At 34.5% G+C, this 27678-nt stretch overlaps 3 protein-coding genes, 1 long non-coding RNA gene and 1 other non-coding gene across 7 annotated transcripts; 3 read left to right on the plus strand and 2 right to left on the minus strand.

The window, feature by feature from the left end:
• Positions 1-2: 2 nt before the first annotated feature.
• LOC149399547 (FAD/NAD(P)-binding oxidoreductase family protein) lies at positions 3-6230 on the minus strand. 3 transcript variants are annotated; one of them, XM_089612393.1, is made up of 16 exons: positions 5818-6217; positions 5324-5485; positions 4995-5174; positions 4729-4765; positions 4375-4425; positions 3982-4064; positions 3524-3611; positions 3275-3316; positions 3114-3188; positions 2975-3043; positions 2537-2652; positions 1609-1721; positions 1380-1459; positions 1009-1129; positions 861-927; positions 3-208 (listed from the first exon to the last, which is right to left on the minus strand). In XM_089612393.1, exons 1-16 carry the CDS (start codon positions 6063-6065, stop codon positions 79-81), a joined length of 1662 nt encoding a protein of 553 aa, XP_089468519.1. In that variant the 5' UTR covers positions 6066-6217; the 3' UTR covers positions 3-78. The 3 variants fall into 3 exon arrangements, 2 of the variants coding, with proteins under 2 accessions (XP_089468519.1, XP_089468518.1); XM_089612392.1 differs by having other exon boundaries at positions 4708-4765; positions 5818-6211; XR_016296552.1 differs by lacking the exon at positions 3-208 and having other exon boundaries at positions 1375-1459; positions 4708-4765; positions 5818-6230.
• On the plus strand, positions 1428-5858 carry LOC149399548 (uncharacterized). The gene is made up of 3 exons (XR_016296553.1): positions 1428-1805; positions 2338-2388; positions 5730-5858. It is a non-coding gene; the product is annotated as an uncharacterized LOC149399548 (long non-coding RNA).
• A 1631-nt stretch (positions 6231-7861) lies between the features above and the next one.
• TRNAQ-CUG (transfer RNA glutamine (anticodon CUG)) lies at positions 7862-7933 on the plus strand. Its single transcript has one exon. It is a non-coding gene; the product is annotated as a tRNA-Gln (tRNA).
• An 8383-nt stretch (positions 7934-16316) lies between these two features.
• LOC149399550 (uncharacterized) lies at positions 16317-18212 on the plus strand. The gene is made up of 9 exons (XM_089613047.1): positions 16317-16650; positions 16792-16863; positions 16946-17020; positions 17143-17226; positions 17397-17466; positions 17545-17636; positions 17755-17796; positions 17889-17969; positions 18072-18212. The coding sequence occupies exons 1-9, from the start codon at positions 16639-16641 to the stop codon at positions 18141-18143; spliced, it is 600 nt and encodes a 199-aa protein (XP_089469173.1). The 5' UTR covers positions 16317-16638; the 3' UTR covers positions 18144-18212.
• A 270-nt stretch (positions 18213-18482) lies between these two features.
• Positions 18483-19590, minus strand: TTN5 (ADP-ribosylation factor family protein). The gene is made up of 5 exons (XM_089613048.1): positions 19420-19590; positions 19222-19332; positions 18904-19066; positions 18746-18826; positions 18483-18650 (listed from the first exon to the last, which is right to left on the minus strand). The coding sequence occupies exons 1-5, from the start codon at positions 19482-19484 to the stop codon at positions 18513-18515; spliced, it is 558 nt and encodes a 185-aa protein (XP_089469174.1). The 5' UTR covers positions 19485-19590; the 3' UTR covers positions 18483-18512.
• Positions 19591-27678: the final 8088 nt, after the last annotated feature.

The raw sequence follows: 27678 nt of genomic DNA on the forward strand, positions 1-27678 counted from the left end.
TTAGGTGTAAAATAAGAAAAAAGTGCTGGGTGAAAATAGGAAAAGAACACAGCAAGGAAGAATAAGATTTTTTGTGAATTAGACTTTTTTGATGTCTTGAAGAACAGCAAGTGCAGCATTGCGGCCCGGGGCACCCATGACACCACCTCCCGGGTGGGCCCCGCTGCCGCACATATATAATCCGCCTACTGGGGTCCGATAATTTGACCTGAAATGTGCAAATTATTAATAATAAAGGTGAAATAAATTCATAATCGAAAAATTTGACCTGCGTTAGTATTATGTTCAAATGTGATCCGGATACATGTGAAGAACACATTTGTAATAAAAGAAAATGTTTCAATGACCTCTTAAGATTTTACTAATATTATAGAAAAAGTTTGAGCAGTTAATTTTTTCTTTTCTTGGTCAAATATTTGTTTATGCTCTACAACTAATACTAATATAGTGACTAAGAAAAAATTATTTGTTAAATATTGAATACAGTACACTGTCTTGGAGATAAAAAGATTATATACACCTTCACCTACCAAGACAAAAACAAACCTTTCATTAATACGCTCTTTTTCTCTTTCCGTGTTGTTCTCTTATCCAAACCCCAAATGCAATTAGCGTAATAATTTAGGGACGCTAACTATAAATTTAAGAAAGGGATATTTTTAGATTGAAATCCATTACTCTCCTAAAAGATTGGTCTTGTTTCTTTTTAATAGGAAAATGTAAAAAAAATGCTGATTAAAGCATTTTCACCAAACAGTTTAATGTGTACTTTAACGAGCCTGTTTTCAAGTATTACCGTACCGAGCATATATTTAACATTGAACACTGCAAAAGCAGACACAGCGAGAATTAGTAATTACCATCCTTTTACGGGGCGCATGAGGAATAGAGAGTCCAATTGCATAGCTCCGTGGAAGATATTCCCTCCTGTGTCCGTGTTTTACAAATTTATATTCTATACATTGTTGTTTTAACACTTCTACTCTGGCTAAGTCTCATAATACATACCTGTTAGACCGATTTCTCTTTCAAGATCCGGCGGGGTCAACATGTCATAATCAATGACTGATGAGCTGAAACCGGGTGCGTATTCATCAATCAAGCTAAAACATCTTTTTGCAAATGACTCCTGAAAATGTGGTTGTAACCAAAACATAAATTATAAAAGAGAGTTGCAAGCTTTTCGAAAGTCTGGTTCTGTTATCTCACTTCCCCAAAGGGAATCCCCCAATTTTCACTCAAAATTTTCTTATTTTTTTCCCTTTTGATATGGTTGAGTACCTAGCTGATAATCTCTAATTACTGGTACTGTGCCTTGGTTCCTTGCAGCTAACAAATAAATATAAGACCGTGAAATCGAGTAAGAAGATTTACGAAACTCTGTAAGTAGCGTCTTCCCAGTTCCCATCCGAGGGTTTGTACGGTGTGTACTGAACGAACAAGTTGATCACGTGCTTACCTATGATTAAAATGAAAAAGGATCATTCTATAATCTGGTGATCTTTTGAGAGGATCATGAATGGATCGTCCTAAGAATAACCTTAACAGATTTTTTATAGGTCTAGAGAGATACGTGTAATGTTTATATTGTTGTTATAATAGAAATACCGGGTGGAGATATCGTCTTGTCCAATACAGAAGGAATTGTCATCTCAATGACTGGCCTCCGTGACGGCAGTCCATTTGTGGAATCTTGACAGGCCTCATGAATCTCCTCCATACTGGAAAGAGCAACATTTGAGTATCAATACAAGTAAACCGGGATCATATTTCACATATGGGAATCAAACAATCGAGGTTTTAAGGTAAATTATTAATAGTCAGGTGAACAAATAGTTACGAACCAATTTGTTTCCGAAGTAAAAGGGTTTTTGCTTTTTGTTGACTGGAGAGTGGCGAATTATGTGACTGACCAAACATTGAAAAAAAAAGCAGAATCTAAAGGTTTCGCTAAAGAAATGGCTGGGGTTATACAATTTAAGCTAAGCTTGAATTGTGATATTTGGTGCGTAGAATCTTTTAATCAGACTTTTAACTTCCATGATTTCCTGCTCCATTAACCTGAATTTGGACCTCAAATTTTTAGTAGAGAATAAAAGAACTTGGCGAAAAAATGAAAGACATAACAAAACTTGAGCAACAATTGTGTTCAAAAGTATGAACAAGTGGGCAGTAATCCCCCAAGAAAATTGAGTAGAGATCAAGAAAAAATTACTAGCATGTGAAATATTTAAGGAAAAACATTTTTCTCGTATTCTTTTAGTGAAAAAATACATCTTTAAGAAATTATTCACTTGTACTTATTAATATATATTTTTTTCTATTATTATTCTGAAGGTAACAAGTATGTTTCGGAAGGCCTGCCTTGCAATTCAGACGAGGAGTGAGGTACATGATTGATAATGAATTTTTCCAATGGCATTTTACTCTCTTGATTTCTCATTACTTAAATATCACACCACAACGACACACTATGAAAGAAACACATCTCAAGGAACTGAAAACCAAAACTAATCTTGAGCTGAAAGTATTATACCTCTCAGAACCGATATGAATAGTACCCACATGCTGAGGACCTGATGAGGCATGGCCTAACTTGCAGCACTTAAACTCGGGAATTTTATCAACTGCCAAGTTTATTTTCGTAGTTGCCTGTTTTAACCAAAAGTAAAGATAAAAAGAGTGATGTGCATTATTAAGATTGAATCTCAAAAACCGAAAATGTTTATCAAACTAAACCTTTTGAGATATTAAGAATCAAATGGACATAAACAGCTAAATTATTTTTAGAGTTATACTGCTTTCCTCCTCTTCCTCCTATTTGCTTTGAATTCAACCCAAATAAAACTTAAATTGCGTTGAGAGTAATAAAAGAGATTATCCAGAAAAATCCTAATGAAGAGAATGTGTTATGCAATTGGAGTCTATTCATAGATAAAGAAAGTTTTGCCAGAGAGAGAGAGAGAGAGTTTACGGAGCTGTAGTCGCAGTGCTTGATAGCACGAGCAAAATCATCTGGAAGTACATTGTCAGGCATCAACTCCTATTTCAGATATTATAGAATCAGTGACAAGTTGAGCAAGTGTACAAACATCTAAATGGTAAAGTTTCACCTTGAAAGTTCGGTAAGGGGTTGCATTTGATAAAACAATTGGAGAGCGCAACCGTGTACCATCAGCCAATAACACCTAGAAGAATTAGACGCTACAGGGTCCAATCAGTTTCTCAACTTCAAGTTGTGATTCTAAGGGAAAGGTGATTGTCTAACACTAACCCCGTTAACTCTTCCAGAGTCTTCAATTAAGAACTGTTTTACCTGAAGCACGGAATAATAAAACAAAGGCAGAAAGATAAGAGGCGACTAAAAAAATTAATAAAATAATGAGCTACATTGCCCGAAGAGAATAGATAGTAATATACTTCAGAATGACTTCCAAATTATCACAATTAGACCTTTTACTTAATTCTATACCAGCTTTTCCCTAAGTATGCAAAATGGTGAAACGTATTTCAGAAAATAGACCTCTGCCCTTGTTACGATATAAGCCCCTGCTTCCTTGGCAGCTTTACTTATAGCCGCGGATACCGAGCCCATCCCACCTTCAACATACCTGTCATGCACACACAAAAAAATAAAGAAAAATATACAACTCATCGACATCATTCTAATGGTGTTTAATTTTTATTACCAAATGACTTGTATACAATTAGTCCTCTTCGTGTACTTCACTCAAGCATGTTAACAAAGATACCTTGGTAGGCTGAATTTTGGGGTACCGACACTACTCAACCCTAATACGATTATATGATAATCCTTTTCGTTCACTGCTTATTTAATTTCCCTTTACATGCAAACAACTGGCTGCTTGTGAATTGTGATTGACTCAAAAGTTCTCCATCGGAATATAGCATTTTTTAGATTTTAGTAACGTGGCATCTCTGACACTAGATTGTATTCTATCAAGCGGAAAAGGTACATACGACCAAACTCCACGTTCACCATCGGTTTCTCCCATGACATGGTGTAATAAAACATATCCACTCCCTGGTGTGTGCACGCTTGCCTTGAATAAAGAATAGAGACCAATTTAGTTTACTTGTATCAGTGGTTGAATATTCAGAAAAATAAACTAATTTTACTGCTCTTGTAGTACAAAGAAATAAACATTTCTTTCACTTTAAATAATAATACTACATATCATTACTGCTCTTATACTATAACTCCATCTGATTTAAAGATATTCAGTTCAGATCTATGCAGAAGTCTTTGTAAACAATAGAACTACATATCATAGATAGGATAGCCCGAGTGATTCAAGTTGGATAATTTATATCGACCGTAATCAAGGGAAAAATAGTTCAATAAAGCCTTACCGTTGAACCAATCACCGCATCTGTTGCAAGGGTTGCTTTCAAAACATCTGTCTGCAAGCACAAAAAAAAAATGACCAAAAAACATCAACATTAAATAAGTTGAGCTAGATTAAAGGTATTACTAGATTTCAATCCTTCCAGGCACTATTCCGTATTCTACTCTCATTTGTTATCTTATTTGTTCCTTTCACGGGGTGCCTAGCGAATTGCTTGCGGGGCTTGACATAGTTCAGTAGCCTATAAGAACAAATTATCTCCCCCTACTTCAAACGGGTGATGATGAGCCAAAATATCACAAAAAATAGAGAGGAAACTAAAAGATTGTATGACAACCTCAAACCAATTATTCAAAACCTTTGAGGCTGGGGATACTAATAGGTCCACAAAATCCCTGCCAAAATAAACAAGTGTATGTTCATAAATCACCCGCATCATAAATCACCCGCACCAAACGCATAATGATCGAGCTACCAAAGTTATGAATTATCATCTTGATTAAAGAATACTGAAATATGTTTCTGTGGTCCAGTTAGTTTCACACACACAAAAACACAGAAGACTATTGCTGGTATATCAACTGTACAGGGAAAATGTGGTTTTAGAAAACTCAAAATTCTTACGTCAAATCTTTCTGCCCTAGGGAGAGTGATTGTCGGAGAAAACAAGTCCAGAAAGCTGATTTCTGGATCCTATCTTTAACTCGGTCACCAATAGACTGGCTGCACTGCAAAGATTCCGGAGGAGTTGAATCTATCAATGGATCCATGAATTTGCAGAACCTCTCCAACTGCTCTTCATATCTGCCATAGAGAGCCAAAGAAAAAACTCTTCCAAGTAAGAAAATAAAGAACCTCTAATTCTGAACTCGATTTTTATTCAATAACAAGAAATCTCAACTATCGAATGAAATAATTTTCTTAAAATGCGGAAAGATCGTACTAAACAGTACCTGAGATACGCATCAGCATCTTGTTTGGAGAACTTTGATATCTCTGCGTTGTTGAAATCCTTGTCAGGCCCAAGGAGAAGATAACGCCCATCCAAACAAGGCGTAAACGATGAAGGATTTCTCTTCAGCATCTTCAGCCCATGGCGACCTAGCTCTAGCTCTCTGTATATTATCACATTACCATCTCCAATCAAAACAAAAGCAACGCGATCAAAAATTGAACTCGGAACTATATATTCCAGGTTTATGTAGCTCTGAATCGTTTTGAAATCTTTCTGTATAGCCCTCTGTTATCATGCATAACCATCGCCAATTAAAACAGAAACCAAGCGATCAAAAATTGAACTCGGCACTGCAAATTCTAGGTCTATATAGGTCTCAACTATTCCGAAATCTTTATGTACAGCACCTTTTTGTTATTCGCTCACGCTTTGCTGAGAAAATCGAGTTCATCGGAATCGGAGAGGTGATCTAGGGTTTAATGAAGTCCTTACTTGATGACGGAAGGTCTGAGGAGGCTCTGAAGGTAACTGCAGCGGGAGAACTTGAAGCCGGGAACGAGCTCCTCCGTCACGGCGGCGCCGCCGATGATGTGGCGGCGCTCGAGTACGGCGACAGAGAGACCGGCGCGTGCGAGGTACGCAGCGGATGTGAGGCCGTTGTGGCCTCCGCCGACGATAATCGCGTCCCATTCCCGGTCCTTCAACGCCGCGGAGCTGCTACTATAACCTCTTCGCCACATTTTTCCTCCGATCACTTGTCTATTGAGAGGTTTTTTCTAATTTGCTTTCAGAATAGTAGTGACAGTTTGATCGCTACCTATGTGGGTATTCATGCACTGCATCGTCTAATTATTTTTCCAAAAAAAAAAAAAATGCACTGCATCGTCGAATTTTTTATTATTATTATTATAATTCTATTAGTTATAAACTGTAGTGGAAAATACTTAATATTGTGGTGGTTTTTTTTTTCTTGGCCTGAGCATAAATTTATAAAATGTTAATTATAAACCATTTTGTTATGCATATTTGTCATTTAATATGAATAAAAATATATTAAATAAGTGGGTGAGATTAACAATCAATTAAATTAAGTTAGTGAGAAGATGTTACCTTTAACTTAATTTATTTTTGTTTTCAAAAAAAAAAAAAACTTAATTTATTTTTTGCATTATTTAAGATGTTTAAGTTTTGATGCTTTGTCCACTATATTAAGGTGGTTTTTGTGTTCCAAAAATGACTTAATCATTTATTGAGTATTTAGTTCGAATTTTTTGTTAGTCTTTTGGCGGTGCAAAGTGAAAACACTCAAACGTCTTTTATCATGGCTGGTGGTCCACGAGCATTTTAGTTCATTTAATAACTTTTGAGATTTTTTGAAAGAGTCAAGGAGCTGCTCGAATTTTAGTGTGTTCTATATTTCGTTCATCAGAAGTTCTCACACAATACGTTTTCATCCAATTTTAGAATTGAATCATTGTTATCTTCAGATCTCATTTGATCTTTGTTAAGAGATGTAAAATGTTTGTATATAGTATATAATGTACCTTTGATTTATATTTTTTGTTTTTTGTCCTAAGATATCTTCATGAGCCTCGAAATTTTAAGCAATATTTTTATTTTATGAAATACCCGGAGAATCCCCTGTAAGATTCTTGCTATTATAAATTAGGACACACCTCTAAACATGACTTTGGAGGGTTTCAGATTTTAAGTTTATTGGTTTTCATGGCTTATTAGAGCAACATTAATGGTTCCTAGCTTAACAATTTAAGGACTTGCTTGCAATTAGGAAAAATGTTAAGCTATTTGCTTAACCATTATTTGGCATTTTAGCTATGTGTTTGGCTAGTGAAATTAGCTCTATAGAGCTAATTGCTTAAGCAAACTACATGGGACCCAATACACTATTTTAGTAATTATTTTATTGTTTTTACAAGTGGAAATTGAATAAAAAAATAAACAAAAATAGAAAATGACAAGTGGGATAAACTTAAGCAAGATGATAAATTAGCTTACCATTGTGGATGATTTAGCTTAAATAAATTATATTTTGCTATAGCTTATGTGGCATGGTAAGCTAATTTGACATTAGCTTACCATTGTGGATGCTCTAAGTTGCCATTCATCCACTGTATCATACGTTCCCTTATTTATACTATAGTACGTACGCTAATGTCTTTTTTATTATTACTCTCTTATGTATGTCTGTTTATAAAAAAAAAATGTTGAGATTTCAAAAAGATATTTAAAAAAAATCTATTTAAAAGTGATATGGAGTCCCATCTTTATATAATAAATTCGATATTCATGTGATAGTTTAGCGACAAGATTAGTTTTCCAACTTGTTATCCGCGTTAAATTTGATCAGTTCATAATTGAAAACGTTTAGCGCGACGATAACATTCGTTAGCACAAATGATATCACTAAATTAAAACCCTCAATCGGAGTTAGTAATCTCCAAATTTCAAAACAAGTTATGACTGAACTTGTAAGATTTCTTATAAATATATAATATTTATCTGGATTCTCACCAACGGTCCCATGGTCTAGTGGTTAGGACATTAGACTCTGAATCTAGTAACCCGAGTTCAAGTCTCGGTGGGACCTTTCTTTTTTCCAATTTTTCTTTGACGTACTCTTGTAATCCTATTGGACTACATTCGTATAAACTATCAAGCACGACAATAAATTTTCCTAGTTTCACATCCCAAAAAAAAAAAAAAAATACAATTTCCCTAGTTCAGTTTAAATCCCATTATCCATAAGCTTTTGTAATAGTAACTTTAATATTGTTATTTATTTATTTTACTCTTCTGCCTTCTAAATCTTCTTCACTCCATCTATAGAAGCCAAGACTAATCATATCACAAATTGATCGAATTTTGATTTTCTTTAAATTTCACAGCCTAATATTTGGTAACAGGCATGCCAAACAGCCGTGCCAAAGTTATTATCGTTCAAATTGAATATTTAGTAATAAGATAAGCAAGCCTCAATGTTGTTTTTCAACTTGAGATATGATCCATTTTTTTTTTACAAACCATTTTGTAATAGAAATACTATATTTTAATTTTAACTTTTATTCCTTCATTTGTTTCAGATCATTCTTTTAATGGATATCAGAATTCTTATAAATAAAAAATCCACTGAAGATGAGGTGGAGCATCGCTACGAAATTTTACAAGAAGACCTTGTTAATGCGATTTCTCGAATAACATTCACAGGACACGCGGCGAGGTGTCGAGCTTGTGACGTGTCTCGTGTTTAGGTTACGAGCGCCGAATCTCCTACGGCTCCGAGAGCATCGTAACGTGTTAGAATATCTTGAGCGTCACGACTGCGAAGATGCCTTCGGGAATTCGAGGAGGGCGGTGTGGTTTGCCTTGGAATTCGTCTCTTCGTCTCCGTTCTTAGTGTTATCACAATTCGATTCTTTTTGTTTTGCCTGAAAAAATGAGGAAACGAGCTAGAGGGGGCGCGGAGAATTTATGTCCGTCGCTCCAACCTCATATATCCGTCGCTCCGACCTCACTTTTACCTCTATTAATCGAGCTAGAGGGGGCGCGGAAAATTTATATCCGTCGCTCCGACCTCACTTTTTTACCTCTAATTTCTTATAAAGGTGAATCTTGAATTTGCATTAAGTTTATAATTCTCTTTTTTTTTCTTTCAAATTTGTACCTTTTTTCTTTTTTTTTCTTCCTTTTTTTTCCTTTCTCTTCCGTCGTGCCCCTTTCCTTTGTTCTGATGGTGTAGTATTTATAGGCTACAAGATTTCATTCTCATTTGCTTTGAGACATCTTTATTATTTTTTTTATATATTTTTTCTAAACAATCATCACGAAGAAGCTTGTGATATTGAGTTTACTTTGGTGTTAACGTCGTTCAAATTTCTGTAGGGCAGGTATGGTGTGATATGTGATGTATGAGCAGGTATGGTGTGATATGTGATGTATGAGTATATAAGAATTTTGTGCATAAATGAATTGATTTTATGGGGCCCAAATCAATTAAGCACATGAGATGTAAGAGATTTGGTGAGGCTTACGTATCCTATTTGAAACATTTTTTTTTATCAACTTAGACCATATAACAACACCCCCCAAGTCTTAAGTACCGATATTATCCGTTCGTGAGACTTTCCACAATGCAATATTATCTTTGTTGAGTGAGACTTTTTTTTTGTTTTATCTATTTTTATCCATCGTCGCATCACTTCTTCTCTCTTCTTTTCTGTTTGCTTTTTATCACTTTCTTCTCTGCTTGGTTTTGTGGAAGCAAAAACCATAGAGAAAGTAAGAGAATAAAATTCTCATCTCCATCAATGGCTTTCAACCATCCAAAGGCCAGCGGTTCCGTTCCTCCTGATGACGTTGGTCCACATAATTCACTTGAAGTTTTACCATCGTCACCTCAAAAATTCTTCACCCATGAAATCTTTACTTCGCTTGAAGAGAACATTGACGATTTCTCCCTCTCTCTGAGTGGAGACATCGACATTCGCGAGTTCCTGTTGGAAAGCTTCGAAATGAGCAAGCAAGAGTCGACGGTCTCTCCTTTGATCGGGGACTCAACCTTCGGTGCTATTCCTGGCGTGGCTCGAGACGAGGTCGTCGTCGCCGAAGCCGTATCACGCGGGTCAGAATTTGTTGATCCGAGCATTCCTAGTCTGAGCGAGGGGAGTTACCAAGTGGCCGGAATCGGTAGAGAATGGTTCTCCGGCGATTTGCAAGGTGGAGGCATTGGAAAATTTTCGAGCGGGATGGGTTGTTCTTCTGCTCATTGCGATATCTTCTGGCTGTTAAAAACTCGTCGGATGGTATGTCGTTGAGCGGGATGACGACTTTGGCGATCGATGTTCCCGTACGTTTCGGGCTCGGACGCGAGCCGCTTGGAGGCGTAGGAGGTTTAACGGCGTCCGGAGATATGCCGTCATTCGTTCACAATGATACTGGATCGACGGGTCCTCGAAATGCGGTGGTTACGACGTCTGTTGGTGGGGCGACCGACTAGTCGGGATCTTGGAGCGGGTCGAATGTGGCGTTCACCGGGGCAAGGGGTCGGTGATACCATCCTCATTCCCATTTGCTTTGAGACATCTTTATTATTTTTTTATATATTTTTTCTAAACAATCATCATGAAGAAGTTTGTGATATTGAGTTTACTTTGGTGTAACGTGGTTCAAAGTTCTGTAGTGCAGGTTTGGTGTGATATGTGATGTATGAGTATATACGAATTTTGTGCATAAATGAATTGATTTTATGGGGCCCAAGTCAATTAAGCACATGAGATGTAAGGAATTTGGTAGACTTACGTATCCTATTTGAAACATTTTTTTTAGGGTTATTAAGTTATATAACCACACGGATATAGTGGATTGAGATATAGCACATCTTTGGTTAATTTCTTGTAAATAGCCAAGTAAACTTATTAACAAATTAATAAAAGCCTTATTTAACACAACCAAACATATATTTTAGGTAGTTAATTGGCTGCCACGTATGCAAGTTGGCTATTTACAAATTATTTACCAAATGTTGGCTAATTTACAATCTCTATAGTTTAGGTGGCTTACGTAGCCAATTTTTTGTTTTTTTATCAACTTGGACCATATAACAACAGACCTCTTTATCAAAGATGAGCAATGGCTTCAGACAAATTCCCCTTCCAAATTGAAAGAATTTCACCACGGCCTTCTTTATCAAAGAGAACATGTAAGTGAACAATTCAGTATTTCATAATAATCAATGGAAATTAATTTGGTTCTTAAACTCACTTAATTCAGACAGTTGATTATCCTCAGCAGCCTAAAATCGGTGCTTCTGAAATATGTCATAGCCTGATATGACATTTAGGGATTAGAAAACCATGAATTTGCGAAGTCAAGTTCATAATCCAACAAGAAATTTTTTTTAAGAATACTTCTTATTCTGCCTTATCAACTCCTCACTAGTGAGCAGTGAGACTACTCACTACTCACTGAGTAGTGACAAAATTATCTAGCGCATATATTTCCTGACAACATTTTTTTTTTTTTTTTTTTTTTTTTTTTTTGCATATAGGAAAATATATTTAGGGCATTGTAGCTAAATAGTGAAAATGAAACTATAAGATTTGTTTTTAGTCTATGTTTCACAACTTTTAGTAAAATAGCCAACATGATTATGTGGCAATAATTAAGGTGTAATTTACTCTTATTTATTAATAAATTCGTCATTTTCTCTCTCCTATTTTTTTCCTACACTTTTTTTACATAAAAACTTCAAAAAACCATATCTATCTCATATGAACTCGAAATTGAGTGATTCCAAATCCTACGGATTCGTGACGTCGAGATCTTCAAAAATAGATCCATTGTGTTTGATGAAAAATAATGTTTAATACCATAGATGTAGAAAAATCTACCTTAAATATGGAAATAACTGAAATTTTTTGAAATTATCAAAAAAAAAATAAATGGAAATGTAAATATGATGCATTAAAAATAATTTGTATCAAACACAATGGGCCTATTTTGAAAATCTCGACGCTACGAATTTGTAGGATTTGAAATCACTCAATTTCGAGTTCGTATGAGAAAGATACAAATTTTTTGAAATTTTGATGCAAAAAAAAATTATTTGAAAAAAATAGGAGAGAGAAAGTGACGAGTTTATTAATAAATAAGGGCAAATAAGACCTTAATTATTGCCACATAAGCCATTTGGCTATATCTCTAAAAATTATCAAACATAGGCTAGATCCAAAATCACATGTTTAAAGTGGCCTAATTAGTTACAAATCTCATATATTTATTTGCCAACTTCTTAATCTGAAAATTTGAATTTTTTTATCATACTCTTTACATAAGCGGAAGCTTTTATCCTCAAAATTAACAGCCACTTTGCCTTCTTTATTTCTCCCTTATATATTCATCATTCTCAAATTTTGAAGACAACTGATTATGCAGCCAAAAATAAATCAATAATTTTACGCTCCGTTCAGTTCCAAGATATTATTTCCCTGACCATATGGTACATGTTTCCTCTGTTGATTCAAAACTATTCCATTGAAGATTTCTCAATTATTTTTATTTTTTTTTTTACATTAGCTTTTAGGACAGAAACAGTACAAACACCAATCTATTGATTCTGACTTTCATTAATAGAGAAATTGTTCAATAAAATTAAAACCAGAGTTCCTAATCCGAAACTGATGTTTGAGGAGAAGCTGAACTTTCAGCCCCAATTTTGTCGCCATCCTTTCTTTCCTTGCCATCCTTTCTTTCCTTGGACGTTTTGAAAATCTATTTCGCACCAAAAGACGATAAAGGGATTTCAATCACAGCAATTACAAAAACCATGCGTTTCAATGTAATAAAGCGTAAAACCTAACCTTGCGAAACGTTTCTCTTAAGCAAGTCCTGTGCTCGTCCGAAGAAGCTTGAAGAAACTCGTACATGTAATCTCTCAAATCGGAAACGAAACTTCCTGACCCGAAATTCTTCTTTCTCCGGCAAGAACTGACCGTCGGATGAGGCGCGTTGAACGACGGCGTTTCGGAATCGGTTCGGTCGTTCTGGAAAGTCATTTTGTTTTTGTTTTTTTTACTGGAAGTGAGCTATGCAAACGGAGAAAAATTTGGGAAACTAAATTACAAATGCCGTCGTGTTTTTTAATTTATAATTTACATACAATATAACTTTATTTTTAAAAGGAAAAATGATATGAACTAGCCAATCTCAAACTATTGCTTTTGTAAAATAGCAATAGTTTCATTTGTTTGGTAAAATAGTCATCTCTCAAATAGCCACATCTTTCTGGACCACGCCGCATCGCGCGTTGCTCGCCAGAGCCCCCACGCCACCACTCTCATCGGAAAGCGGACTCTCGCCGAGTTCCAGTCTCACCAGGCCCACGGCGGATGACTCGGAATCCCTAACCAGGCGAACTACCTCCGCTCCGTGAAGCCCAGGCTGTACCAGCACTCCTCTCCGCGATCTCGCCGCCCTCGCCGTCTTCGTCATCGCCGCCTCCGGTGACGACGTTGCTCGGAGAATCGTCTTCGAAGAAGGCGCCCTAAGACCGTCGAGTCTTCTCCCGCAGCGATCCGGTTTCGTCGCCGCCGTCGGAAGAATCACGTCGCCGAAGAAGGAGATGTTTCGGTTCTGCTTCAGATCCTCGATTTCCAGATTGTCATTAAATTTAATCCTGCCTCGATTAATTTTAATCCAGCCGTCATAAACTTTACATTATGTCTTTATAGTTCGTTGAGATTAAATTTAATTCAACCTAGATTAATCTTACTTTGGCTAGTTTGCTTATAGTTAACAAACTATGGTTATTTTACAAAAGCTTAAGTTCTATTTGGCTATATAGCCGCTTGACCCTTTTTAAAATATCTACTCATGTTTTATTTATAATAAATTTCTAAAAATTAATATACCCCGAATCTTCGCATACATTCATTCGAGGAGATTCAGACCGCCCAAAAACACCCACCGAATGTTATGTTTGGTGGGTGCTTCAAACTGAAAATTTTAAATTCGTTTGGTAAGCGTATAATCCAAACGAAATATTTTCGAGACAGTTCCAATAATAAAAAAACAAAAAAATTAGCCAAATAAGCCGAATTGTTAGATAGTCACTTTTTGATAAATTTTTTGTAAATAATCACCTCAATTTATTTACGGCACTCAAAAAGTAATTCCCGCATGACGATGTATGCGAATAGTTATTTTCAGAAAATTTACAAAAAATTAGTTGTAAATAATTCCCGCATGTTTTGTGTTTTTTTGTCTTTTTTAGTGTCGTAAATAAGTTGAATAGTTATTTTCAGAAAATTTACAAAAAATTAGTTTTTATACAAAATGCTATAAATCAGAAATAGCTATATAGCTAAAACACATAAAAAAATAGCTTTAAAAAAAGAGAAATTGCTTCATTTGTCACCAATTTCATAACATTTTCCCACTTTCCACCAAAATACTAATTTGTCACAAAATGCCACCGAGATGTCAACATTGTTGACATCTCATAATGAAGAGAAAAAATAGATGTCAACATTGTTGACATAGATGGTGGTGTTTTGAGACAAATTAGTGTTTTGGTGGAAAGTGGAAAAATATTATTAAATTGGTGACAAATGAGGCAATTTCTCTTAAAAAAAATTAGTACAATTCTTGTCCTTATTGGTCACAAGTTATATACCGATCAGGACCGTAAGGAAGGCGAATATCAATGAGGATGAGATTTGAACTTTGGATAAGGATTACAGCTTGTAAAAACTAGTATATAAATTTATATACCAGACAATTTTTTTAAAAAAATCTTATCAATTTTCTTGTAATTGTTCATCAATGTGTGATGTAGATGATGATGGTCAAGGTATTGGAGTCCGTACTTTTTCGGAGATTATGCATAATGCTGAAATTTACCAAAACGTCATCCACGCAGGTGGAAATTTATCTCGGCACGTCGAACTTGGAAGTCCAAGCTCACACCCATCATAATGATTGTATTTTTTTTTTTTTTGGCTTCTGATATTTTTAGCGTAATTCTGTCTCATATAGTTACAAACAACTTTAAATAATACTAATTCTTTAGTAGTATTATTCAATATAACCTAATTTATTAAAATATAATACGTATGTTATAAATTTCAATTAATGTCACATATATAATTTTTTTTAATCTACTTAAATCTTGCACACATCATTATTCTAAGAGATTCTCACCTTGTTCAAATTCCACGACCAACTTATGAGGACTCGAACCTAAGATAAGGAGAACAATTTCGAAAAAAAATGTAATATATAATTTTTTTTTTTTTATTTTCAGTTATTGAAGTCGCGGGGAGTTGAAAATAAATTCTCACTTTGCTTATATTTTTTTTTCTTAAATGTGTGTTGGAGTTGAAATTCATCTCGGGACGTCCAAATCCAAGACATGCATGTCTTAGGGCATCCATCGTGGATCTCCCAACTCATCGTCGATTTCGAATCTTTCAATCCTTTGATATTGCGTCCGACCTTATTTTCCGTCACCAATTTTCTGATTTCACCACTTCCGAAGCCGATGAAGCGTCTCCGTTCTCAAACTTGGAAAAAATGGTAAGTAAATATGATTTCCAATTTGATTAACCCATAGAATACCATAATCGAAACCCTACCCCGCATCTCCGATCAATTCTCTGTTAGATTAACTATAAAATATGGTAAATAATATTTCCAATTCGATTGACCCATAGAACACCATAACCGAAACTCTAGAACTTTAATGGTAAATAATATTTACAGTCGGGCCATTCGATAGTAAATATTATTTACCATTCGAAAAAGCAAAATACTAGTCTCCGATTTGGCGAACGATTCCATGATTCAAATCTGATGATGAATAACTAGAAAAAATTTGGAATTGACAAACAAATAAGAACGAAGTTTTAAGGAACCAAAATACCTACACTAGTCAAACATAAACTAAGAAGGATTAAATGACTAATCTAGACGAACAGATAATATAAGAACAATAGAAGAACATCTATGAAATCGACGATCCTAAACATCTATTCCAAATGAGTCGTCGAATATCCTGGTTGCAAATCTATGATAATTTTAATGGTAAATAATATTTACTGTCGGACCATTCGATAGTAAATATTACCATTCGAAAAAACAAAATACATGTCTCCGATTTGGTGAACGATTGCATGATTCAAATCCAATGATGAATAACTGGAAAAAATATGGAATTAACAAACACATAAGAACGAAATTTTATGAAACCAATGGTAATTTTGGAAGTATGAAAAATATGAGCTATTTTCCTAAATAAATAAATAGTTAGGCTATAATTTTAAAGTAATTATAGTCTAGTTGTTTATAATCACACACAATATAAACCATATCAAAGTACGGAATGGCATAGTATTATTTTGGTTTTTAAATGATCATAGTTTTAGTATAATGAATAATGATATAATCTCATACCTGTACACTTTTTATTCCTGAAGACGTGACGTCACCGCTCGCGCATGTGTGGTTGCTGCTTGAGAGCATAACGTTTAACACTTTTAACTTTAAATTTTGCGTTGGCATTTTCATTGACGAAAGAAATCTTCAACGATATAGATAGAAATCAAGAAACGTCAAGTCCAAATCCAATAAAAACGTCGGATTTTTTTATTTTTTTTATCTTATTTTCTAATTTATTGTTTTCCTGTTTCGTCGGACAACTTAGCGTAGGCTTTCATTCACTGTCAAAGCGGTTTTTGGTACGAGCTTAAACCTCCGTTTCTTTCCCCAGCGTTTCGTAGAAAACCCGAAACGCCAAAGATGTCATTTCAGGTTCTTTCTATGCACTCAATTTCTCTGGTTGCTTGCTTCTGAGTTGCTCACTTCGAAATGTTGTTGAATTCCCTATGGATTTTTAATAACTGTTATTTATCAATAATTCGCATAACATTCACAGATTTTTTTTTGTAACAGATAATTTTGGGTTCGGCATCAAAGGCTCGCCGAAGAATTCTTACCGAAATGGGATACGAGTTTAGCTTGATGGTACAATATTTTTTATTATTATTTCTCGAGTATTATTAGAGAGTGATTATTCGAGTATATATTCAGTTCTTATTTTCTTTAGACTGCAGATATAGATGAGAAAAGTATAAGGAAGGAAAAACCAGAAGAGTTGGTCATGACTCTTGCTGAGGCTAAAGTATGAATCTTTTTTCTTTTTTCTTTTTCACTCCTTGCCTTGTCTTATGATTCATAAGTGCAGGCCTGCATAAGTGGTTTTTCACTTCTTTTTCTACTCTTTTTACATGTCCTTGTTCTCAGGCAGATGCCATAATTTCAAGGCTGAAAATTACGGGTCAATTGAAAGAGTTCACCAAGGAAGTGTTACTAATCACCGCAGACACAGTATGTAACTTTCAACACATTTTGTTCCAACAAAAAAGAAAAAAAAAACACAGAAATTTTTGTTGGTTCAATTGAGATTCAAGTCTTCGTTTTTTGTGAAACTATAGGCTTGCAAATTTAACAAATTCAAGATTATATATTATCTTCCATAAAATGTTCGTTTTATTTAGGTGGTGGTGTCGAAAGGGGTGGTGAGAGAGAAACCGTCGAGCAAGGACGAAGCGCGGGATTTCATCAAAGGTATTTTATTAACGCTCTTCTTTTCGAAAAAGGACTTAGAACTTGGTGGGGGAGTGATCAGGTGTGTATGAGTTGCAGGATATTCCGGTGCTCAAGCAGACGTCGTCGGATCTGTGCTTGTGACCAACCTCAAAACTGGCAAAAGGAGAGGCGACTGGGAAAGAGCAGAGGTAACACATTATTTAGAAGAAAAAAAGAATAGAGGTCAAAGATTCACTCCTGAACTGTATTTAGTCAACTTTTTTTTTTTTTTTTTCAATTCAGGATTTTATAGTGTAATGTGTGCAGGTTTATTTCCATGACATACCCGACGAAGTTATCAATAGCCTGGTGAGTTGCGGAATTGAGTTCTCTTTGAGACAGCTCTTAATTTATGTATATATATAAATATATGTTAATGTTGTGTATGAGTGAATTTTAAGGTTGAAGAGGCGATCACGCTGAATGTCGCCGGAGGTTTAATGCTCGAACATCCATTGACATTGCGGTTCGTAGAAGCAGTGGTTAGCTCTTCTTTCAGCACAGTTCTTTATTACGAGAATTCGGAGTAATTTGATTTATTCATAAGAGATAAATTGATTTTAATTTTAATTTTTATGTGTCAGGTCGGAACAAGCGACGCGGTAATGGGACTTCCAAAAGCGCTCACAGAAAAGCTCATTCAAGAAGCGCTTTAGTTTCGAAGATGACAATGGCCTAACCCTTAGACTTGTTTTCAACCCTTAATTTATAATCATTAGTTTGTTTCATTTATAATTATACCCCACCCTGAGAGAATTTCTTGGGTGGAGAAGATTTATTCATGTATTTGAGATGTATTGATCGAATGAAAAATGTTTTGAACACTTTTGTATATTTGGTTTCAACATTGCTCTCTTCAAAATCATCTGGGAAAGTAAAATGCTCAGTTTCAAACACAATGAAATTAGTTTCTTCATCATTGGATTTATCAATAATCAACCTCTTGGACAACGGCTCAGAAACATAATTTACACATTGAAACTAGGGTCATTACACCCCCAAAAAAAATGACGATGAACCACTAATTAATCGAGCACATAGATTCGAGAAGCAACGTCCTGAACCAGCCAATCGAACCCCTCGAGAAGCCCGTCTCCGGTGTAGGCGCTACACCCGACGATTCTCCAGTGCCGAGTCTTGTCCATCGAATCCAAATTCAGAACCTTCATAACAAACAATCACAAACCCAACAATTCCATCAGTCAGTTATTTTGTTCATCAAATTTCATCGTTGTTCATTCCTTTTTTTTTTTTTTACCTTAGCGATCTCTCCCGGGGCGAGAGCGCCTTTTATGTCCTGCTTGTTAGCCAGAATCAGCAGCGACGCTCCCGATAGCCTCTACGATTAACATTCCAAGGCACACAAACTCAAAACACCGAAAATTTATGGATGATAAATGCTCTGTATATATATACCTCTTCCTTCAAAAGATTGTCTAGCTCGAATTTGCAGTCGTCTAATCGTCGAAGATCCGAGCTATCGACGACCCAAACTAGACCGTCGGTTTGCTCGAAATAGTTTCTCCAGTACGATCTAATCGTCTTTTGGCCTCCAACGTCCCATATGTTTAGAGTATACCTGTTTCAAGTTTCAGCAGTTCAACATTTCTTCATTCACTATTGGCATTTGGGATTAGTTATCTGATTGGTTCAAAAATGTCTTAATCTAGGTTCAGGTTCAAGGAAAAACAATATGCAACAGTGAGCGAAGGAAAACTAAAAATTATAACTTACTTTTGGTAAGTGATGGTCTTGATGTTGAAGCCAAGTGTGGGACTAATGACGCTCGTATCTTCGCCATTGATCTTCAACACGATCGTCGTCTTTCCCGAATTGTCAAGACCTCTTTGATCAAAGAAGGAACAAAACAAACAAAAAGTTATAAAACAGAGATCGGTAATGGAAAATGGAGCAGGGGAATTAAGCTCTTACACCATGAGAATTCGCATTTCTTTCTCTTTCTTCTTGATCTTTCGGATTATACTGAGCAAACCCATTTTCGCGTATGAACAAACAAATCGCAGAGCAGTGGTGACTTGGAATTCTATTTCCCTCTCTTTCCGGCGACGGACAAAGACGAAAAAGCTGTTGGGCTAAGGCTGATAGCTTGTCACGCTCAGCCCAAGAAGAGAAGCCTAGCCCACCATAATATTGGTTTGTGGAAATTGCCTATGTTACCTCAATTTTCAAAAAAATCCTCACAATATTTGGTTCCGTTTGCGATGTTGTGCTTTTAAAAAAAGTGTTTTTAGATTCTAATGTAAGAAATAAAATGTTGTTTTCAAAAGCAGATAATTGTTTGGTAATTTTTGTAAAACTACTGTGCCTGTTAACAAAAGTATATTTAGTGTTTGGTAAAATATGTATTAATATTTGTAATTAATAATTATTTATATAAAAATGTAATTAATGTATATCAAAAATATATTAAAGTGAGTGTCTATAGATGGTAAAAAATAAATTATAATTTTAGTAACATCAAAAAGATAATTAGAATTAAAAGTTAAAGTAAAAGACTAAAAGAGTTATAAAATAGAAAGAATAAACCAAAAACAAAACTTAACTATAAAAAGCTTCAAAATTTAGTTTTTTAGTTGAAACAATAAAAAAAACACTTTTCAACTTAAAAAAATAATTTTACCAAACATTTAAATACAGTTTAGCTTTTCGAAAAATGTAAAAGCGGATTGAATAAAAAATGTCAAACAGTGTCAGTATCTCATTTTTTATTCTGAAAATATTTTATTTGTGTTGTGCGTTTACACCACGCTTTTGTATTTGTATAGAAAACGAGTTCTTTTTAAAACACGTCAACGACGATTATATTTGCAAAAACGAAACAGAGTTTAATTTTTTATGTGGCAGGTAGCCCGTGAAATATTTCAATAGTGCTTTTAAATGTGAGATATGTACTTTGTGTCAATTGTAAGACATTTACATCATTTCTCCATATAATCATGTGTTATGGCATTAAAAAAAAAAAAACAAAAACAAAAAACAAAAAAACTTCGTGTTGAATATTCAGAGCACCTCCAACACAATTTTATATACAATTTGATTATCTCAAATTTGGCGACTAAAGAATAACAACATCCATCAAAGCTTAGGTGCCTAAATATGATCATATGCGATCATTTTAAACCATCCATCTACAATCATTTTAGTCGTCTTCACTCTGAAACTCGGTTTTCACAACTGAATAGGCATTTCAAATATCTAACTAAAGATATTGACACTTATAATACCATCTTGTTGGGCATTTCTTAAATATTAACCAAAACTCAAAAATTAACCCATCTATTACTAAAGGTATTCATATGAACCGCTAAACCAAATAACTCAATCATTTAAACCAAACCGTACTTATTTTAAACCGCCCCCATTAAAACTCGAAAAATTTTAGGTCGTAACCAACCCAAACCGAAAGTGTTTCGGATTAGTTTGGGTTTTTATTGGAAATAGTGGAAAGTAACTGTTTTTCGTAACTTTTTTTAATATTAATCGATGAACTTTCTAATTTTCATAAATAACCATTTTCAATAACTTAACCAGATTTCTATAACAATTAATCAGATTTCAATAGTTGTTGACCAAATTTCTAACTTCTATTATAGTTAATTATAGTTTAATATTTCAATAACTATTAACAAAATTTCTAACAAAATTTCAATAACAGTTAACCACATTTTTAATGACAGTTAATTAGATTTCAATCGTTGACCAAATTTCAATAATTGTTGACTAAATTTTTGAAACATAAGAGTATTTTTGTCCGAAAAATTGAAACAGTTGCTAGTGCAATGTTTGGAAAATATAATTGAAATATGAAAATTGACGCATATTTTAGGTTAGTTATGAAATGTTCTCAGTTTTTTATAGTCGTGAGATTGAGTTGAACCAAACCAACCCTAACCCGATGACATTGATATTGATAAAAAAAAAAAATTATGATTATAAATAGATAATATGAACTATTGTTAAAAAAAATAGTGAAATTTGTTGTAACTAGCCAAGTTTGTCATTCTTATTGGGGGAATAGCCCAAGTTTCATTTTATTAAGCAAATAGCCCATATTTTCGGTTCAGACCATAACGCCCTTGGTAAATTCGCGAATAAGTTAATTTAATTAACCTACTGGAGTGAGTTAGGTTAATTAATTAACTTATTGGTTGAATATTAGTTTACGTTCTGATTTTTTTGTGAGTAAAGTTAATTTACTAAATGATTGAATTCGGAATTAGGTTAATTAATTGAATGCTTTGAATATCAATTGACTTAAGTTATGATTTTTGTAAATTTTTTGTGAATTTCAAATCTTTCACGAATCAGTAAATTAATTAACCTAACTCACTCCAGTAGGTTAATTCAATTAACTTACCGCGAATTTGGGGGTTCTAGGGTTCGTTCCTGGAAATTTCAACGCAGACCAAGTCAACCATGGCCAGAAAATCCCTAACGACGACGCTACCGTCCCGGAGGAGATCCAGGCAGCAATCGACGACCACCGAGACCTCCGGCGAACTCAGCGGATTTCTGTGCCGGGACACGAGCATTTGGCGGAGCCTCTCGATGCCGACCATCCGCTCCTTCGCGTCCCTCGCACGCGCGAGCTCCACCGCCACCTCCTCCATCGCCGATCCGGCGGAGATTTGCAGATCCGGCGGCGGAATCAAGAGCCGGACTCGATGCGGCCGAGGCCTCTCGGGATTTCTCCAGATAGCTCGTTGTCAGACAAGTCCAGCTGGCCGAGAACTGGCATCTCCGCGAGGCTCTCGGGGATTTCTTCGGTGAATCTGTTGTGGCTGAGGTCGAGACCCACGAGCCTCTCGCATGCGGACACTTCGTCTGGGATTCGGCCGGAGAGTTCGTTGCGGCTAGAGAGATCCCGAGCGTGTCTGTGTGTACAGCTAGAGAGAGAGAGAGAGAGAGAGAGAGAGAGTTGTGTGAAAGGGTAATTTAGGTAGTTTAGATTAGTTGAGCTATTCCCTTAATTAAATGAAACTTTGGCTATTTTCTTAATATTAATAGGTTGATTTGGCTAGTTAGCAAAATAGCCCAAAAAAATATATATCTTTTTTTTAATAATATTACATTTAAAATTTAACAATGCTCATTATACTTTATTAATTGTTAATACATGAAGATAATTATTAAAAGTATGGCTAATTTTCTTTTAATATGCAAACTTTCTTAAGATAAGACAAAGCATAATCCAAAAAAACAAACCCGATTATTTTTTGTTTGGTTTGGTTTTATCTTTCAATCGGGTTGATTTGAGTTTTAAAATATAAAAACTTGTTGTTTTGGGTCGGTTTGATAAAACATAAAAAACTGATTAATCCAACTCAATCACACCACTATCTATTATCTAGCCAGTGTGTAAAGACAATTATACCCTCAAATATCATTAAACAAATACAATTTTTTTTCTCAATTGACACGATTTCTTTCTTCTTTTTCCTTCCATCATACGACTCTTCATTTCAAACTCTCATTCTCTCTCTCATTTATGCTCTTCTTCTCCATATCCAAACACAAAAAACCAGAAACCTAAGTTTCTCACAAGCAGCGCAAAGACGAGCCTGAAAAAGAGAAATCGAGCAAAATTGAAGCTTCAGCGCCGAAAGAAGTCCGTCGAAGTCTTTGGTCGACGGCGAAAGTAAAGAAAAGTAGTGACCGTCTCTCAAGCAAAAGCCTCCAGACTCGCCACCGCATAACATGGATTTTGATTTTAATTCTTAACATAATACACGTTAATATGATTTTGATTTTCTACAATCACCTTTATATTACCAAACACTGGTTATCTATCCATATGAAACGTTAGAAATTTTGAAATAGACAACGTTTCGTTAATTTTTTGTAAATAGTCACGTAAATCTATATACGCTATCAAAATAACTAAAAATATAGAGCAAATTTCTAGTAAAATATAGCTATTCACAAAACATTTACCAAAGTTTTTGACTATTTACGAAAAATTTACAAAACGTTGACTAAAACACAAACGTTTATGTTTATGTGACTTATATTGCTAAATTTCCCTGATATATAATATGAGTTCACTCTTCACAAGAATTATTTATGGTTCAAAAGCTTTAACCAATCAAATTTTTGCTAAGTGCTTGTGTGGCCAAATTAGAGAGAGAGAGAGAGAGAGAGAGAGAGAGAGAGAGAGAGAGAGAGAGAGAGAGAGAGAGAGAGAGAGAGTGTCACACTTGGGCCCATGCACCATTATGTGTGGGCTCTACTATGGCCCAACCACACCAACATCTCTATCTGATCAACCGCAAAATAAAAATAATATTAAACTGTTTCTTGATTTAATTTTGATGCCAACAATCAAATAGGAAAAAACAACACAGGAGAAAGGTGATAAGAGAATAAAAAATGTATAGGATTGGAATATTCATGGAGTACATGATATGATATATATTCCTACAGGCTTTGGGAATCAAGACTATAAAGCATGAGCCATCAGGTTAAGGCCATAGGCTTTGCCATTTTGTTCAGTGAGGTTATGATTGCAAGATTCCATTTCAACAAGACTTGACATAATTGATGATGATACGTTCTTTTGAAACTTACAGGAAACCTAACAAAAGCAACCATTAGTCTTTGGCGATCAAAAGAGATTCAAAGTAGACGTAGAAGACAAAGATAAATCATAAGAAGGAAGAAAAGAAGAAGGAAAAAAAAAGTAGGTGTAGATTGGTAGGTAAAGGACGTTATTACAAGAAGACTAGATCTGAGCCAATTATAACACTCCCTTGTTTCTGGCACTTTCTGTGTCGGTGGATTTTCTTTACCAGATTCCGTTTCCTTATTTTGTTTCAACAGCCCAATTTTTTACAAACATATTTCCTTAGCAAATATATCATGGAAATATTGTTTTTTAGGGTAAAACCAAATTTAAACCACATCGTCAAGCAAATTTAAGCCTATTAGAGCAATATAATAAATAAGTTGTGCTGGATAATTTTTTTCTAACATAAATAAGGTTTCACATTTTTTGATGAGCTAGGGCCACTTATAATATTTTATCTTGACAAATCACTTATTAAAAAAAATTAGAACAATTAATAAAAATTGTAAGTTGTAACGCGTTAATTAACGCTTCAACCGATTAGATTGCTCGAATTAATACTCTTAAATTTATATAGCATTTAATGCAAAATACAGCCAATTATCTATGGTACAATTTTTACTGGTAATAATTGAATGTTAAAAGATTATGTGTACATAGCCCTAAGAATTAACTCCAATATATCTAATCTTGATGCAAACAACAACAAAAACTGCATTACCTAATCTAGCAGATTATTTACTCTTAGGAGCTGATAAGTGTAGGTGACGCTACCTCGTTGTTTTTTTCATATATGGGAGTACGAGTTCAATCTCTAACTTTGTAGGAAAAAAATGTATACAATAGTACTGAAGAAATAAAAATAAAATCGTATAATTCATATTTAATGTCCAATGTATAATTTGTACACACAATATATATATATATATATATATATATATATATATATATGTATAATGAAATAGTATAAAAAAGATAAAAAAAAAAGTCTTGCAGATTATTTAGTTGGAAATGATCTTAACTTAGCAGATAGTAAGTTGATATATCCGTGTAGAAATTTATGCAGGAACATAACTTTTTAAATTAAAACAGAGGAATATATAACTATTTGTGATGATGTTTGATAAGCTTCATTAGAGGAGTTTCAATAATAGTCACAATAACAATTATAGGAAAGAAAAAAGAACAGAAAGAACAATACGGTATAATAGAATTACTTTAGTGGGTGAAGAGCTTTGTATGGTGGTTAGACATAGACTTCCTTAGAGGAGACAATAAGAGGTTACAGTATTTTTGTTACATGTCTTGACACTGACAATAGATCGAATTCATTTTTTTTTTTAATAAAAAAGACGATAGGATCGTATTACTTTCATGTATAGGACGGCTTCGTTAGTGATATTTCCCTTACAAACCTCATTTTTCCAAATACTGGTCCACTATTTCCTTCATCGTATATTTTGCTTTTTCTTTATTAATTTCTTGAGTACGTAAATAGATTTAAACGAGGACGATCCGAGTTTTAATAATATTATTACTTTAGCCATACCTGGCAAAGAAGATCCAGTCAAAACTTATAACAAAATCCCTAGACCAATCCCAAACCCTCTCCCAGGCAAAGAGAAAAAGAAGAACCAAAAAGAACAAAATCAAGGGAATTAACCAAAAATAAAAGAAATTGAAATGAAAAGAAGGGAAAGGAGATCTACACATATGTGTATAAAATAAATGAAAACTATATATCATATATAGGGACAGACATTCCAGTTGTATCTTGTTGCTTTTGAGGAATGTGTATGTATGGTTGTGGTGTATTTTTAACATGATTTTGTTTTAATTCCAAAGCTGGTCCATATGTTTTTTGAATAATTAATTCGTATTGCCTCGGCCTCTTTTTAAAGTAGCGAGTTTAGTTTATCAAAACATTTGCATGCATGCATGCAAGTAAATCTCTCCACGATGCCCACGTGGCAACTTGATTAGCAATGGTAGTGATGAGTTATATTTAAGAGATGAGAGAGAGATAGAGAATCAGAGATACGATCCTGCTTTGTGCCTTGGAAAAGAGGAACCGAGGAGGTGGGTCCCACCAAATCCAACGAGCCACATAACATCATGATTAAGGAGAGCATGTTTTAAACTTTAGATAGACCGTGAATCAACGTTGCTGTTCTGCCGTTTTGCCAATAATACCCTCAACTATTTATGTAATTGACGACTTGCCCTCTCAAACTTAAGTTTTGGCATAAAAATCCTTATCGTGTACCAAAGATACGTAGTTTGCGTTAGGGTTATCTTTTTTGCCCACTTGGAGGATTCCCATGAATAATTATGATAAATATTGGGTCAGATCGCAATAAAAAAATATTGGGTTCGATTAGCATTAAACGAAAATGTTATTGGGTTTGATTTCAACTAAAATATTATTAATTTTATTAGATTAACATTAAAACAAATTATATTAATTAGTCGAATGATTAATTGATGTTAAAAGAAGTTTTACTACTGCTGTCCAATAGCTCATCTTCTTTCTAATTTTTCTAAAATACTTGCAACTCTCTTATTATATTTTTATGCATCAAAATCTGTTAGTTGAATTTATATGCAGATCAATATTAAGAAATTAATTTGGTGTAACTTTTTTCCGAATTGAAGGCACTAGTGGTTGTTAAAAAATGGAGCATTAATAATGGAGCATCTATGTGTTAAAAAATGGAGCCAAGATCCAATACAAATGCATAATGAATGTTAAAAATCACTGAAGATTACTATTAAATAACAATAGTGACTATGTAACTGCCTCTAATAGTTGTATCATATTCATTAGAATATTTTTCTCTTTCATTTGAGTCCCCTCTCACTCTCTCCGTTTTTTTTTTTCATTTAACTTTACCACCATTGTTCGTCCACGATAAGTTGTTGCCTCTCTCTCGCTTTAATTTTTGTCTCTATTTCTTTTTCACGCTTTATTTCTATATCTAGGTCACTGTAAGCTGCCGCCATTATCCTTATATGCCTCGTGTCACGGACTAACGCCGATCCGCACATTTACTATGTCAATTTTTGTTGCTCTTCTCTCAAGTACGTTTTTTTATATGTCCATCTCTCTTTCTCTTATAATTTGGTTGAACTCTCCACCCATGCTCGCTCATGCACCGTTCATCCCTTCAACCATCACTTCCTCCACCTCCATCCTCTGCTGCCTTACTCTCCCCCTCCATTGTATAAAAGTTTGCTTTTTAGTTTAGGACAATTCTATTTTATGTAGATATATCTCTAGATGAAGAAATACTATTAAATTGGCTAACTCAATGATACACACTACATCAAATTGAGCTTGGAAAAGTCATGTTTAACACTTCAAAAATCCAAAAAGTCAATTATAAAAGTCATTTAGAAGTGACTATAAAAGTCATTTAGAAGCGATAAAAGTTGCTTCTAAAAGTTTGTTTGTAAGTGCGCTATAAGTGATAAGTCGATTCTAAGCATTAAAAACGACACTTTTACAAGTTAGATACATATGACTTACAAGCGACTTGTTACTTCTAAATAATCTAATGTCACCGCATCAATTACGAGTATTTTTAGGAGTTGTTATTGCTCTT

This window comes from Urtica dioica, chromosome 4 (assembly GCF_054948205.1).
Source record: "Urtica dioica subsp. dioica isolate 48M chromosome 4, U.dioica_male_clone48M_v1_H2, whole genome shotgun sequence".
NCBI classification, from domain to species: domain Eukaryota; kingdom Viridiplantae; phylum Streptophyta; class Magnoliopsida; order Rosales; family Urticaceae; genus Urtica; species Urtica dioica.

Coding starts and splice junctions, on each gene's coding strand:
- LOC149399547 (XM_089612392.1), bottom strand. CDS start 6,065: ATGTGGCGAAGAGGTTATAGTAGCAGCTCCGCGGCGTTGAAGGACCGG. Junction 4,766..4,994: donor CTAGGGCAGAAAGATTTGAC/GTAAGAATTTTG, acceptor TTATTTTGGCAG/GGATTTTGTGGACCTATTAG. Junction 1,130..1,379: donor GGGAAGACGCTACTTACAGA/GTTTCGTAAATC, acceptor CCACATTTTCAG/GAGTCATTTGCAAAAAGATG.
- LOC149399550 (XM_089613047.1), top strand. Junction 17,467..17,544: donor AGCGCGGGATTTCATCAAAG/GTATTTTATTAA, acceptor TATGAGTTGCAG/GATATTCCGGTGCTCAAGCA. Junction 17,637..17,754: donor GCGACTGGGAAAGAGCAGAG/GTAACACATTAT, acceptor TAATGTGTGCAG/GTTTATTTCCATGACATACC.
- TTN5 (XM_089613048.1), bottom strand. CDS start 19,484: ATGGGTTTGCTCAGTATAATCCGAAAGATCAAGAAGAAAGAGAAAGAA. Junction 18,827..18,903: donor ACAATCTTTTGAAGGAAGAG/GTATATATATAC, acceptor TGTTAATCGTAG/AGGCTATCGGGAGCGTCGCT. Junction 18,651..18,745: donor CCCCGGGAGAGATCGCTAAG/GTAAAAAAAAAA, acceptor TTTGTTATGAAG/GTTCTGAATTTGGATTCGAT.